A 13,556-nucleotide genomic window follows, 5' to 3' on the forward strand; every position below is an offset into this window, starting at 1 on the left:
ACAGGCAAGCAACATTTGCTTTACTTCACTTATCAAATTCATGTCTCAAGATGAACTTGATAAAAGTTCACCTCCATGGCCTATCAGCCCTACTGTGACCAAGAGCTTGGGAATCTAGTTGCCAATCGTGCCTTGGTCTTTCATTTCATAAAGGGCTTCTTACTTTAAAGCCACCACTAAGGCCTCCTGCCACATTACAGGATCTCACTGTGGTCTCGCATGTCTAATGGATCCACCATTTGAATCAATATGACACATCCTCATTAAAGTACCTAACCATAAGGTGGTTTCCTTCATTGTGGTCCCTTCACTGAGGAGGATTAGTAAACTCCATGCACTATCTATCCTTCATTTAAAGGTTCTTCCCCAACTGGGAAGTCTTGCATACAAATCCTAAGTTTTTGCTGAAGATAATCTTGAACTTTCATTTCAATTAGGAAATCAGCTTATCCCTCTTCTTTCCTACACTGCATATGTTGCCAGAACTAGTGGTCCTATGTACACTAGATTGCAAAAGAGCTTTGTCCTATTTGGATAAGACAAAGGAAATCAGAAAATCCCCACAACTCTGTCTCTTATGATCCAAATAGACTAGGAAGACCTGAGCACAAACATAAGGGGAGCTCTGACTATGTACAGGCACCTGCTGTCATAAAGAAGACTTCTCATTGCAGGGGCTATATACATGCTCATCAGATCATAATGGGTCAATTTCTCTTCAAGAAGTTTGAAAAGTACTCATGTAGAGGTCAGTGCATGTTTGCACCCTATTACCACTTAAAGGCTGAGTCCTGTCAGAACAATAGGTTTGGTCAATCAGTTCTCAAACTGATGACTAAACAATTGCCCAAATGATTGCTTGTCTTGTGCAGGGCAGATGGAAAGGGACATCAGAACAACCCTTGGCTTGGGAGTTCCTATCTGTGGAACTGTTCATCCTGCTTATTCATGGAGAAAGAATGTTGCTTACCTATAACTGGTGTTCTCTATGAACAGCAAGATGACCAGGCTGATGTTCCCTTCCACCACCTCATAGAGTTTAATCACCTCTCTTTTGTGCATGTTGTTAGCTTTGATATAGAGTGAGGGGGCTTTGCTGATGATTGCTTGGTGCAGTGCCTTCTAGGCTTCTAGCCAATTAGCTGAAGCTCTGTAGATGGTGCGATTTGATGATGTCACCCACATATGGGCTGCTTAATCCTGCTGTCTAAAGAGAACACCAGTTACAGGTAAGCAACTTTACTTTATTCCACTTCATATCTAGCCCTGCCATGACAATGCCAGTTCGCTGGGTGAGAGGCACAAGCCAGTAAGTTTTACTCTTATACAATGAATGGGACTTTTTCCTCAGCCTCTGCTGGCCTGGAGCAGGGACAGCAGCAGTAGCAGCGGCGGCTTCCAGAGGACGACCGGCCCGGGTATTTGCCGCCCAGGACACATCACGTGGTCTGCCAAGCGCGGCTCTGTCACAGCCGCGCACGGCAGACCACATGACTGGAGCGACCGGCCCAGCGGGGGATGTCCGATCCCCCGATAGGCCAATCCGCCCCTGGACAGCAGACAGGTCAAAATATCAAACTTTGATCTCCTAAGCCTGCTACACCAATAGCAACTGCTTCCTGAATATCCTGTCACTACTCAGAACCCATTAGGATGAAACTTGTTGGTATGCAGAACTCCTTAGGCATGTGCAGGAAGCCCTTGTTCCCAGCCTCGGTATTCTAAATTCTCACCCTCAGCAGATTTGCCTGCTTACATTTTTTATTGCCAGCCTTATAGCACTTTGAAAAGCCTCTTCCACATTTACTATGTCCTTGGCACTGGTCTCAAAGTACAGAGCGTTGAATGCTTCGCACCAGTCCTGCACCTGCTGCTGGGGCACCTGAAAGATATAAAAGCATCCTCCTCTGCATTATCCACCTATGGTTTCTCCACTGATGACAACAGGTCCCTCTTCCTCCCATCTTTGAACTACAGAGTGAGATAACAATAGTGGAAAATCGTGACCATTCCAAGGGTGGGAGAGGAGTCAATTGGACACTTCTGGCAGCATGTTATAGAGGCTGAAGAAGTATCTGAAAGTAATTGTTCTCTCAAGACTATTTGTCCATTGTTGAGTGGATAGGGCAATCCCTCTTAGTCTTTGAGACTATTTTAATAGTTTTAGTGATGTCAGTGTGCCTTTGGACCACTGGATGAGATCAGATTAGAGGGCAATAATATACTCTAGGGGTCATATTATACAGTCTGCACCTACATACTCATCATTCTCCACCTACCTTTCTCTCAGTGAGGTCCATCTTGTTGGCCACCACCACGAAGGGGAAATGGTCTGGGTCAGAGGGGTCTGCTTGAACAAGGAACTCCTTCCTCCAGAAGTCAACGGCCTGGAAGGAGGTTGGTGAAGTGATGTCAAATACCAGCAGGCAGCAGTCAGAGCCTCTATATAGTGCTGTCCCCAGTGACTGGAAGCGTTCGGTGCCAGCTGTATCCCAGATCTGCCGGGGTGAGAAAACAAGTCATTTAACTCTGCTGAAGAAAGGTAATGCCTGTGTTTTTTTGCTCTATGACTCCCAGCTCCTTTTATTGCTTAACGCTTGCCCCTCATTTCGTCATTCACTTACTGCAGAGTGGCAATGGATGAACAAAACAAGTACAGAACATGACAGCAGATACAAACCATAGGGCCCATCCAGTCTATCTGCTGAACTTTATAGTCCCTTCCTCTCCCTCAGAAATCTTCTGTGCTTCTCTCTCATTCCATCACTCCTCATGCCAGATCCTCCTTTCTGTTGAAAAAGATCAGCTTCCTGTACATTTATTCCTTGGAGGTATTTAAATTTCTTAATTGTATCTCACCTTTCCTCCAGGGTATACATATTTAGATCTCTGTCTATCACCGTGCATTTTATAAGGAAGACTACTGACTGACTATCTTAGTAGCCACCCACCAGACCAATTCCATCCAGTTTACATCCTTTTGAAGGTGCACTGCTTCAAATAAGGTCTCACCAGCAGGGATGGAGTTAGTCCAAAACTGCCCCTAGGCACTGATTCAATGCCAATGTCATACAGCTGACAAACCTCCAAGCTCTTGCCACCTCCTCCTCCCCGCAGACCTTGGTTCCAGTAATATGATCCTCACAGCGCAGTGAATTAGCTTGTGCTCACGTGCCCCACCCCGGCATGGAAGACTATCCTGGCACGGACAATGGGGGCCCCAAGGCAGGTACCAAACGGGTGGGGAGGAAGGGCGCACTTTAATGAAATCTTAGCAAGGAGGGAGAGGGGAGATCCCTCTGGATGCATCATCCCCTATTATAAATGGGAGTTTAAAGTCAGAATGCTCTGACCAGGGCCCAGGCCAGGATTTAGACAGAGGCAATTGCCTAGGGCACCACATTTTGAAGGCATCAAATATCCAGGCCAAAGTGGACTTTGCTTTTTATTTTAGGGACATGAGCCAGCACAGCTTCAAAGAGGAGCCACTGCGGCAATATGCCTATCTATACCAAACAAATGCAGCCCTGCTCGGGGTGAGGTGAACGCCTTTCTGAAGCTGCAAAAGGCTGACTGGTTGCTGCAAAGCCCACTTGAAGGGAGTTTTCTTTTTCACTATTTCTGTCAATGGGACAGCTATTTTAGAAACTCCTGTGTAAAACAGAAACATAACGGCGGAAAGACCATATGGCCTATCTAGTTTGCCCATCCGCACAATGCTCAGCTCTACAGTCCTTAACAATCCCTCAGAGATCCCCTGTGCTTGTCCCATGCTTTCTTGAATTCAGATACTGCCGTTGTCTCCACCAGTTTGATTGGAAAGCTGTTCCATGCATCTACCACCCTTTCTGTAAAGAAATACTTCCTTAGATTATTCCTCAGTCTGTCCCCTTTCACACTCATCCCATGACACCCTGGTTCCAGAGCCTCCTATGCTTTTATTCCCTGGAGGTATTTAAATGTCTCATCATACTCCCTTATCTCACCTTTCCTCTAGGATATACATGTTTAGATATTGGTCTGTCCCATATGCTGTACAATGAAGAGCAGCTTCTCGACTGACTCTGTTCAGTTTATATCCTTTTGAAGGTGTGGTCTCCAGAACTGAAGATAGTATTCCAAATGTGGTCTTGCCAAGGTCTTTTACAGGGAAAATACCACCTTTTTTTCTGCTGACCATTCCTCTCATTATTCACCCAAGCATCTTTCTGGCTTTTGCTGTGACTGGTAAAGATGGTCAAGCCCCAAGAAACCCTGCATTGCCTTGATTTTTTTTTTTTTTTTGGAGTCAACTAGTCCAGCAAAGCAGTGGGCCTTGTGGAGGCTCCTTATGTAAGCCCTCCAGTGAAATTATGTATCCCAAAAACTTTATGGCTGGTCTGTCAAATTTACATTTTTTGAGTCTGGCATATAGCCTATTTTCCCTCAGGTGGTCCAATACCTGACTAACTTGCTGGTCAAGCTGGGCCGGGTCATCTGAGAAAATTAGGATGATATCCAAATAGATGGCTGCATCCTGAGGCACCTCTGACTAGATTTTGAAATGTGATGGACACATTGCAAAATCCAAACATCATCACCAAGTATTCAAAGTGGCTGTAATGGATGTGAGGGGCTATCTTCCATTGGTTTCCCTTGCAAATTTAAATAAGGTTGTAGCCCCCCGCCCTTCCCCCAAAAAGATGGAGTTTAGTGAAAACCTGGGTATACTGAAGGCATTCCAGGAATTTTATATGTATGTATTTAAAATATGTATTTGCTGAATGATCCAGTATTTTAAACAATTTTCATAAAATTATACAAAAGACAATTAGAGATCTGCTGCTGTTGGTAATAGATTTATAGCTGGACCTCTTTATCTTATTGAACTGCTGTACAAAAATAACTGAAAACTGCAGGGCTCCAAAGCCATAAAATCCAGATCATGGAAGCCACTAATTAAAACTGAAAGGCTTCCATTAAAAAAAAAAAAAGTGGTTTCAGTTGTTTCTTGAAAGTGGTAAAAAACATGGCTCCTTTCAAAGCTGTTCACGTAAACAATTCCAGAGTAGAAGAGCAGCTACTGCAAAACTCTTTTTCACACAGAATTCTGTGAGCCGGCCTCACCGTGTAAATGAGAAGTCAAGGAGACAGCAGCCAACAGACCTTACTTTTCTGGTTGGTCCATAGATTTCAAAAGTAAAACTAATGCACAGTTGGTGTGTCGGTACGGAGCACGTTTTGTTTTAAGATGAGGATTTTGAACCTTATTCTTCGCAGGACTGGTACCCAGTGGGAGGGACTGTAGAACAAAATATGTTCATTGCGGTCTGTACCATGTGGCCAAATTTTGAATCATCTGTAAAGCTTTCAGAGCCAAGATAGGAAGACCAAGATAAACAAAACTGCAGGAATTAAGATTTGTTGAAATAAAAAAAAGTGATACCTTTTTATTGGACTAACATAATATATTTTTTGATTAGTTTTTGAGAGCTAATACTCCTCTTCAGGTCAAAATCCAAGTGCTGAAACTAGTGATTGTAACGGTGCGAAAATCAGTAAAGCTTAAGTAGGACTTCAGATTATGCAACAATCTTAAGACTCTATTTTTTTTTAACACAACAGGTTTAATTTGAGTATGGAAGGACCAGTCTGATTCGAACATGATTCAGAGACTTCTAACCTGGCTCGCAGCTGGAATAGTACATTTATCTAATTGGGAGTCAAAGGGGGGATTAGATGGAAGAAACATTCAGGATAATAACAACTTTAGCCTAGGCAATATTCAAGAAGTATGTATTACTTTTTAGCCAGCATTTAATAGCATTCAGATAGATTGTAAGGGGTGGCTAGGGCATTTGATATTGTTGATGTGATGGGAAAGAAAAATAAATATAAAGCATATAGCCTGTAACGCAGACCTAGGCCTTGCTAGGAGCTGACAGAGGACTGATGTAAATTATTGAAGAGGAAGACCAACAGTATGGATCTCTGGGGTACACCAGTTGCCAAGGATACCAAGCGGAAGCCACATCGAACTTGAGAGAGACTGGACAAACAGGTCTGAAACCAGTTCCAGAAAGTCCCAGAAATACCCATCTTGGATAATTGAAGCAACAGAATGTTGTGATTCAGGGTGTCGAAGGCTGCAGAGATATCAAGAAACACCAATAGGTAGTTGGTTACAGCGTCAAAACCTATTACTGCTATTAAACATTTCTATAGCACTACATGACCTTCACAGCATTGTAAAACCTCATCTGATAATAGTAAGACTAGATAAAAATCAAAGTCTTGGTACTGTGCTTGGGACGAAAACCAAATTGGTGATTATCTAGGACACCTATCATCCAGAAGTTGCTGAATCTTTTTTGCATGACAATTCGATTGCTTTTCCTATAGCTGGAAAAGATGATATTGGGTAGAAATCGAAAGGGTCTTTGTGATCAAATATTGGATGAATTGATGCTTGTTTAAGGGGAGGTGATAGGTAACCTTCAGTTAATGTCGTCTTTACCAAAGGGCAACTAATATCTACTAAGACCTTCAACACCACTGTTTCACAAACATTCAACGAGCAGGTCCATGTATACATTAACCTAGTGTGTGAGATCTCTACCTCTGAAGTTAAATTCAACTGGTCCCATTTTAATTCACAATCAATGGGAAGGAAATTTATCAGAGTTAGCTGAAAACTTAATGCAGACATCAACAATTTTATTTTGAAAAAAGTTAGCAAATGTCAGGGTGTGGTTGGTTTAAGAACAGAGTGGTTGTTTTACAGCACCTTGAGAGTGGTTTGTTAATTGTGAGACAATGAGGAAGAGTTCATAGGTATTGTTTCTAGCAGCTTGTATTCTTTTGGAAATAAGATTCTTTTTTACCTGTATGATTGATTCTCTATATCTATCAAATGCATGATTATAAAGTGCCAGATTGTTAGCAGCTCATGTTTTGTGCCAATGGCACTCATAGTACTCACAAGGAACTTAATTTGTCTTGGCTCAGGAGGAAAGAATGGGGCTTTATTATTCCTGTGGACAGGAAGCGTTTTCATTAGGACCAGATCAAACTATTTGATGTAGGAAATCAGTTATCAAAAGGGAGCAGATAATGATTCTGGATTATATCATTCAATGCCCAATAATCAATATGGGGCACAGAGACCCAACCTTTTTGGCATGAAAAAGATGGGAGCGCCTGCCGGCAAAGTTGAGGATTTAACAAACTTCTTTCTCAAATTGTTTAGTAGATAATCCAGCAAGGTTTGGAGTTCCAGCTCAGATAAGGAATCGATTCACTCCAATGGAACTTCAGCCTCAGGCTACAGGTCAGTCATATGAACTATATGGTAGCAAAACATCAGCCACCCCCTTATCATACATCCTGATATTCTCAGTATTTCTTGAGCAAGAAGTCCTGCTTTTCATCAACTGTAGATCATTCATAATTCGCCAAGGGGCTTTCCTCAGAGTCTGCCTCCTAGAGCTCAGTGTTAGGAATGCAATTTTGTAGGCAGTACCTTGAGGAAAAATGAGTTATTGGGTCCTCCATAAGACATGGGGCTCATGTTGTTCTAACCACAGTAATCCTAAAATAGGAAAGTGTGGAGCCTAAATAAGATTAATTATTTTCATGATTAATCGCAGTGTCTTACAATTGTAAATCAATGCAATGTACAATTAACCTACAATGAAAAGCTAATATAACCTCACTCTTGGCAAGGCCTAATATAACCAAAGAACAGGGAAACTATCATATTAAAGTCTTTCTGGTGTCCTAGCGTATGCAGTCCTGCCACAACACAAGTGCCACCATGTGCTTTAGCCTGTGTTATGGCTGGATTGCACAAGCAATGATACCAGATGATAGTTTTCCCCTGTTCTTTGACTAGTTGACTATTAGTTGGCAGGGGAAGTTGTGCTTCTTTGTGGTGACAAGGCCTAATATAAACAGTGTCTAATAAAAATTATAAAATCAATAATAAACACAGTAATAAGGGATAATGATAAACAAAAAAAAAAAAACCAGCCTAACATAACAGTATCATATAAACAAAATCAATAATAAAAAGATATTGTAACAAGGCACAATCAAACACAATGAAATATAAACTAAAGATAATCTCTATCATGGTAAGAAAAAGTAAAAAAAAAAGATTGCCTGCAAGGACTCTAAATTACAAAATATAGCTGCTGATGTAAGGTTCACCAGCTTAGTGATGCTAATTTAGGAAATTAATAGACTGGGTAGACTTTTGTAAAAAGAAAGGTCTTTAAAGCCTTCTTGAATTTGAGGTATTCTTTTTCTAGACACATAGCTAGTTGGAAGGAACTGCAGAGACTTGATGCGAGATAAGAAAAGCTATTTGCACAGGTACATTCTAATCTTATATCCCTGGGTGCTGGAAGAACCAATAACTCCTGCTGTATTGAGCGTAGAAGGTGATCTGGGTGATGGGAAATAATAAGATTGAAAAGGGGGGGGAGGGGGGGGCGAAGCCCTATCTGAGAGCCTTAAAGGCAAGACATCTTATCTTAAATTGTATGTGTAAAGAGACTGGTAACCAGTGTAAGTCTTATAACAGAGGGATGATGTGATCGTACTCTTTCCAAAAATTAAACTTTGCTGCTGTGATTTGTACTAGTTGAGCCTTTTTGTTTGAGAAGGGAGACTATGCAGAAGGGTATAGCAGAAGTCTAATTAAGTATAAGTGAGTGTGTTAGAGTTTTTAAATCATTTGAATTTAAGAATTGACAAAATAGGCAGAGGAGTCATAAGAAGTATGAGCTTTATACTACATGTGCTGAAATCAAACCAGATAAGCTCTTGATGGTAATGTATCTTGGTCAAGACTAGGATCTCCATCTCTGACACCACTGGGCCTGACGGCATAGGGGAGTTGTTAATGGTCTCGACTAGAACCTCTACCCTCTTTTTTGTAGGTGGAGACCTGGTGCTGTTGAGCAAAGGCAAGGACCAAGCAGATTGAAATGCCAGAATTAATCATAGCTGAGATGGACAACTACTTGTCTTCCTAGGAAAACCGCTATCAGTTGCAAAGTGGGTGGTCAAGGTTAGAGGGGTAGTTGTAACTTGACCCCTCCTTCTGCTTGGGTTGAGGCCTCGCCTTTCACTGTCAGGAGCAGTTCCTGGTCCTGGGTCAGATTGTCACAATTTTCCTGGAAATAGTCCAGGAGGCCACAATACAAGCTCAACCCCTCTCATCTGCACCTTTCCTGCTCTTCAGGTGACAAGCAGAGCCTTACACCTTCAACCATCATAGCTCCTTGAACAGGGGAGAGATGGGAATGACTGAACTCCTGGTGCTAGACAACCCCAGCCCTTTCTCTGACATTCCCCAACCATCTCTCAATCCTAGTGCTCAAAGTAAGCAGAATTCTAGGTTAGCCAGAAGATCTACATGGGCTAATTCATCCTTAATATATAGGGCCCCAATGAAAATATGCTTGAAGGGGTAGTCTTATTCAAGTCCATGTCAGCAACCAGTTGCTGGAACTCAGTAGCAGTAGCATAATGAGTGACAGATCTTCACCCCTGCTGGAGTCTCAGCATCTGGCTTTCTGTCTGATGTGCTCAATCTTGTTTGCCAAATGCCAGGGTCAGAGCAGCTATAAAGGAATCATCAAACTATCATCCATTTTCAAACTTGCCAACAATAGCAAAAATACTAGAAAAGATAGTTTTCAAATAGCTTCAGTACTTTGTACACGTGAGTCAGTTATTAAAACCCAATCAATTTGAATTTCGTAAGTTTCATAACATGGAGCACCCTTCTTTTGAGCTTGACAGACATCCTACTGTATAGTCTGGATTAGGGATGTACAGGCATATTAATTCACTTAGATCTGTCTGCAGCGTTTGGTACAGTTACTGATTTGCTTTCTAAGTATGGTGTGGGAGGCTCGGTTCTAAATTGGTTTCATTCATATTTAACTGACCGGACGCAGAGGGTACAGATAGGGGCCCAGCATTCTGCATGGCATCACATTCGATGGGGTGTGCTACAAGGGTCAGCACTTTCCTCAGTACTTTTTAATATAATCTCTCTCCCCCCCCTTAGGCGTCCTTACTATATTTTTTTAAATGTAAAATTTTTTTTACGTACACAGATGACGTTCAATTTTTCTTACCATATGGCCACAATGGGAGCATCCAGAGTCTGAATTACAAGTGATCTAATTAGAAAAGTAAGATTATGGCTGACAAATCATTTGTTATATTAAAAAAAAAACAAACCCTCAATTCTTTACGTGGGAAAGGGTTTTGAAAATGAGGTCCCAGAAAAAATATTCTTGGTTGATATATTACCTATTCCCATACAAACTGAAGTGAAAAATCTAGGAGTCTTTTTGGACTCTCAGTTGACTATGAAGCAGCAAATTCATCATGTATCAAAAGTGGCTTTCTATAAACTTAAAATGATTAGACCTTTTGAGGTCTTTGTTATCTCTTGATCTGTTCTGCTCAGTAATACAGGCTCTAGTGTTAAGTCATTTAGATTACTGTGACGTACTGTATGTGGGATTACCTGAGAAATTAACTCCAGTGCTGCAACTTGTTCAGAATGCCACCATTTGAGTTCTGACTGGTCTCTCGAGAAGAGAGCATGTCGCTCCGATTCTGCAAAAACTTCACTGGTTACCAATTAAGTGGAAGGTAAGATTTAGGTTGTTGAACATGTTGTTCAAACTTGTGTGTTAAGAAGTTTTAGTGACTGGTATTTTCCGAAACAGGCCTTAAGATCAGAAGGTGCCCACTTGCTGGCTATCTCTCCTGCCAAATTCAAATGAGTTCATAAAGAGCATGGGTTCTCTCATCAGTAACTGCTGAATGGAATAAGCTGCCAGCAGGGCTTCGGGAGCAGCAAGATATAAAAATGTTTAGAAAAATCTAAACATTGTTTTTTTTAGCAGGTTTTTAGATGAATTATATACATTTGTTTGTGTGTTTAATATTATGTTTTACAGATGTTATTTTATGAGTGTATATTATAAACCACACTGAAAAGATAATAGGAAGTTGCGGTCTAGAAGATTTTTTAAATAAATAGATCCAGACTCAGGACAGGGTCATCGTGATCTAGCAGGGACATTAGCCATGCTAGGGCCACCCTGGAAAAGAGGCTTACCAAGAACCCTACCTTGAAGGCACCAGGAGTGCGGGTGTAGACAGATGGATTTAGGTTTTTGTCACCCCTAGGCACTGTTAATGTCCTACCTGGGGGGCACCACTAACAATGAAATTAATACTGACTAGCTGAAAACAGAAGAAGTAATGGTGCATCTCAACCTATTTTATTTCATGGTACACTAAGTTAACTCAAACCTTATGGTATGTCAAATCAAATGTTGTACTTTGTATTAGGAAAACAAAATAAGACAAGATGCTATAGACCTCTATACAGAAAATACTTTAACAGAATACCTTACATGCAGAACACAGACACTCCCTCACCAAATACAGAATAAAGATATCAAAGTATAAATAGAAACAAGCAGACAAAAACTGAACTGGAAACTGCAAGAAGCCCGATTCTGTATGCAATGCACATACAATAGAAAAACAGAAACATTACAATTCCTCATACAATAATAATAAAATAAAAACATACTTTTTAGTATAGTTTTGTTATTATATTTGTATTTCCCTGTACGTACCAGGATCAGTCCAGGACACCTGGGTTGTGACTCCGCACCAGTAGATGGAGACAGACTAAAACTTGTGGGCGGAGCCATATATGCCCCTGTGCCAGTCACAGCCCCTCAGTCTTACTCTGTCTCCAGTAGATGGTGCAGGTCCAGTCACAGCCCTGCCTGACCTGATTTTGGTGGTTAGTCAGTTTTGGTTTTTAGGGGCTAATTTTGTTAGGCCTGACTGTTTTTGCGAGGTATTCGTGGCAAATTGGGTTTTGTTTTTAATTTTAGTCCCGGGTGCCCTGCCTCCCGGGGGGGTTGAGAGGTCCTGAGGGGACTACCCTCCCCCGGTTGAGGCCGCTGCCAGGGTTGAGGACCCGGCTGAGCTAGTGGCAGCGTCAGGGGTGACACCGGGGAGCCCGGTTCACTCACCCCTGCAGGAAAAGGGCTCCAGAACCAAGGACAGCTGCAAGCTTTGTTTAAAAAAAAAAAAAAAAAGGGTTTTTGTTTCGTTGTGCGGCTCTCCGTTCCCTCGCGTCTTCGCTCCGTTTTGAGGGGGGGCGCCGGTAGCAGGAGGGAGGTCGCCGATTTTGAATTCTTACTTTTACTTCACATTTCGCCGCGTTTCCCGCCCGTTTTTTCGTCGCGCTCGCCGGCAGGCCACGAGGGTCGGCCTGCCGGGCCTGCGGCTCGGCTCGCGCACGCTTTTCGTGGCAGGGCCTCTGCAGCTACGGTCGCACGGGCAGAGAGGGAGTGTCCGGAGCGCCTCGGGGGGCCCAGTCCAGAACCGCGCAATCGCCGCTGCGCGGGGGGGCTCGACTGTTCGGCCCCAAGATGTTTGTTTTTCTCCTGCACTGTGCGCGCGTGGCGGCCATTTTAGTTCCGGCCGCGAAATCGCTCGGTTCACAACAGGGGATACAGCCCTGCCCCCCGCGCTTTCCCTGCAGCGGGATCCGGCGGGGGGGGGTCCCCACGGAGGGGCCTCGTTCCCCGTTGACTCCCGCGGATGGTTCTTCAGATTTTTATCTTTTTTTTTTTTTGCGCTTCTGTTGTGCAGGGTTTTTTAAATATAAGCATATTTAGCGCTGCCGGAGGGGCGTCGCGCGGGGGGGGGGGGGCCACCCGCAGGTCTGTTCCGAAGGCTAGAACACTATGGATGTTGCGTGGGGCTCTCGGGAGCCCTCGCGGGGGAAGCGTCCGCCGCGTGGCGTACCTCAGGAGTCTGAGACGGATTCTTCATCGGCAGTTGACTCAGAGTCTCCAGAGGAGTCCCTGATGGGGGCCGGGGAGGCGGCTGCGGACGGTCCTCGGCTGCGGACGGTCCTGCCCAGCCCAGTGCGGGCAAAGGAGCACTCGCCATAGAAGGGGATGTCCCCCAGGTGGTACGACTATTTTCGCAGGGAGGAACTGTACCTACTAACTCCAGCAATGCTTCAGGAACTGGCAATGGAGGCTCAGCTGGGGGGGGGCCCGTCGAGAGACAAACATGGATCTGCCATGAGGCAATCCTGGATCCAATGCTCTCCAAGGAAGAGGAGCATAGGTCTCTCGGGGCCGACAGTAGGATTTTCCTTTTCAATTTTCATCGACAGTTTTCCTGTTCAATGAATGGGATACGCCTTTAAGGTCGGTACGGCCATAGACAAGATTTACCCGCTACCGGAGGATGTGCTGGCACTCCTTCGCCGGCCCAAGGTGGATTCCGCAGTCTCTGCGGTGACGAAGAGGTCGGCCATTCCGGTTACGGGAGCCACGGCTCTCCGGGATATACAGGATAGGAAGCTGGACGTGTAACTCAAGAAGATTTTGAGGTGACTGCCCTGGGTGTGCGGGCTGCTTTCTGTACCAACTTCGCTATGTGAGCGAGTCTGCGCTGGGCCCTTATTCTTCAGGCGAATGCAGGTCTGTCGGCGGAAGAGG

General features: G+C 43.6%; 1 protein-coding gene across 3 annotated transcripts in view; it reads right to left on the reverse strand.

Moving 5' to 3' along the window:
• The window catches only part of LOC115095782 (ras-related protein Rab-7a-like), a 71,351-nt gene that overhangs the window by 14,054 nt on the left and 43,741 nt on the right, over nt 1-13,556 (reverse strand). For all 3 annotated transcript variants that reach the window (XM_029609950.1, XM_029609958.1, XM_029609942.1), the window contains 2 exons: nt 2,280-2,498; nt 1,757-1,882 (listed from right to left, as the gene is read on the reverse strand). In XM_029609950.1, the coding sequence (XP_029465810.1) occupies nt 1,757-1,882; nt 2,280-2,498 (345 nt within the window). The remainder of the gene's footprint in view (nt 1-1,756; nt 1,883-2,279; nt 2,499-13,556) is intronic.

The sequence above is a fragment of the Rhinatrema bivittatum genome, chromosome 1 (assembly GCF_901001135.1).
Source record: "Rhinatrema bivittatum chromosome 1, aRhiBiv1.1, whole genome shotgun sequence".
Taxonomy (NCBI): Eukaryota; Metazoa; Chordata; class Amphibia; order Gymnophiona; family Rhinatrematidae; genus Rhinatrema; species Rhinatrema bivittatum.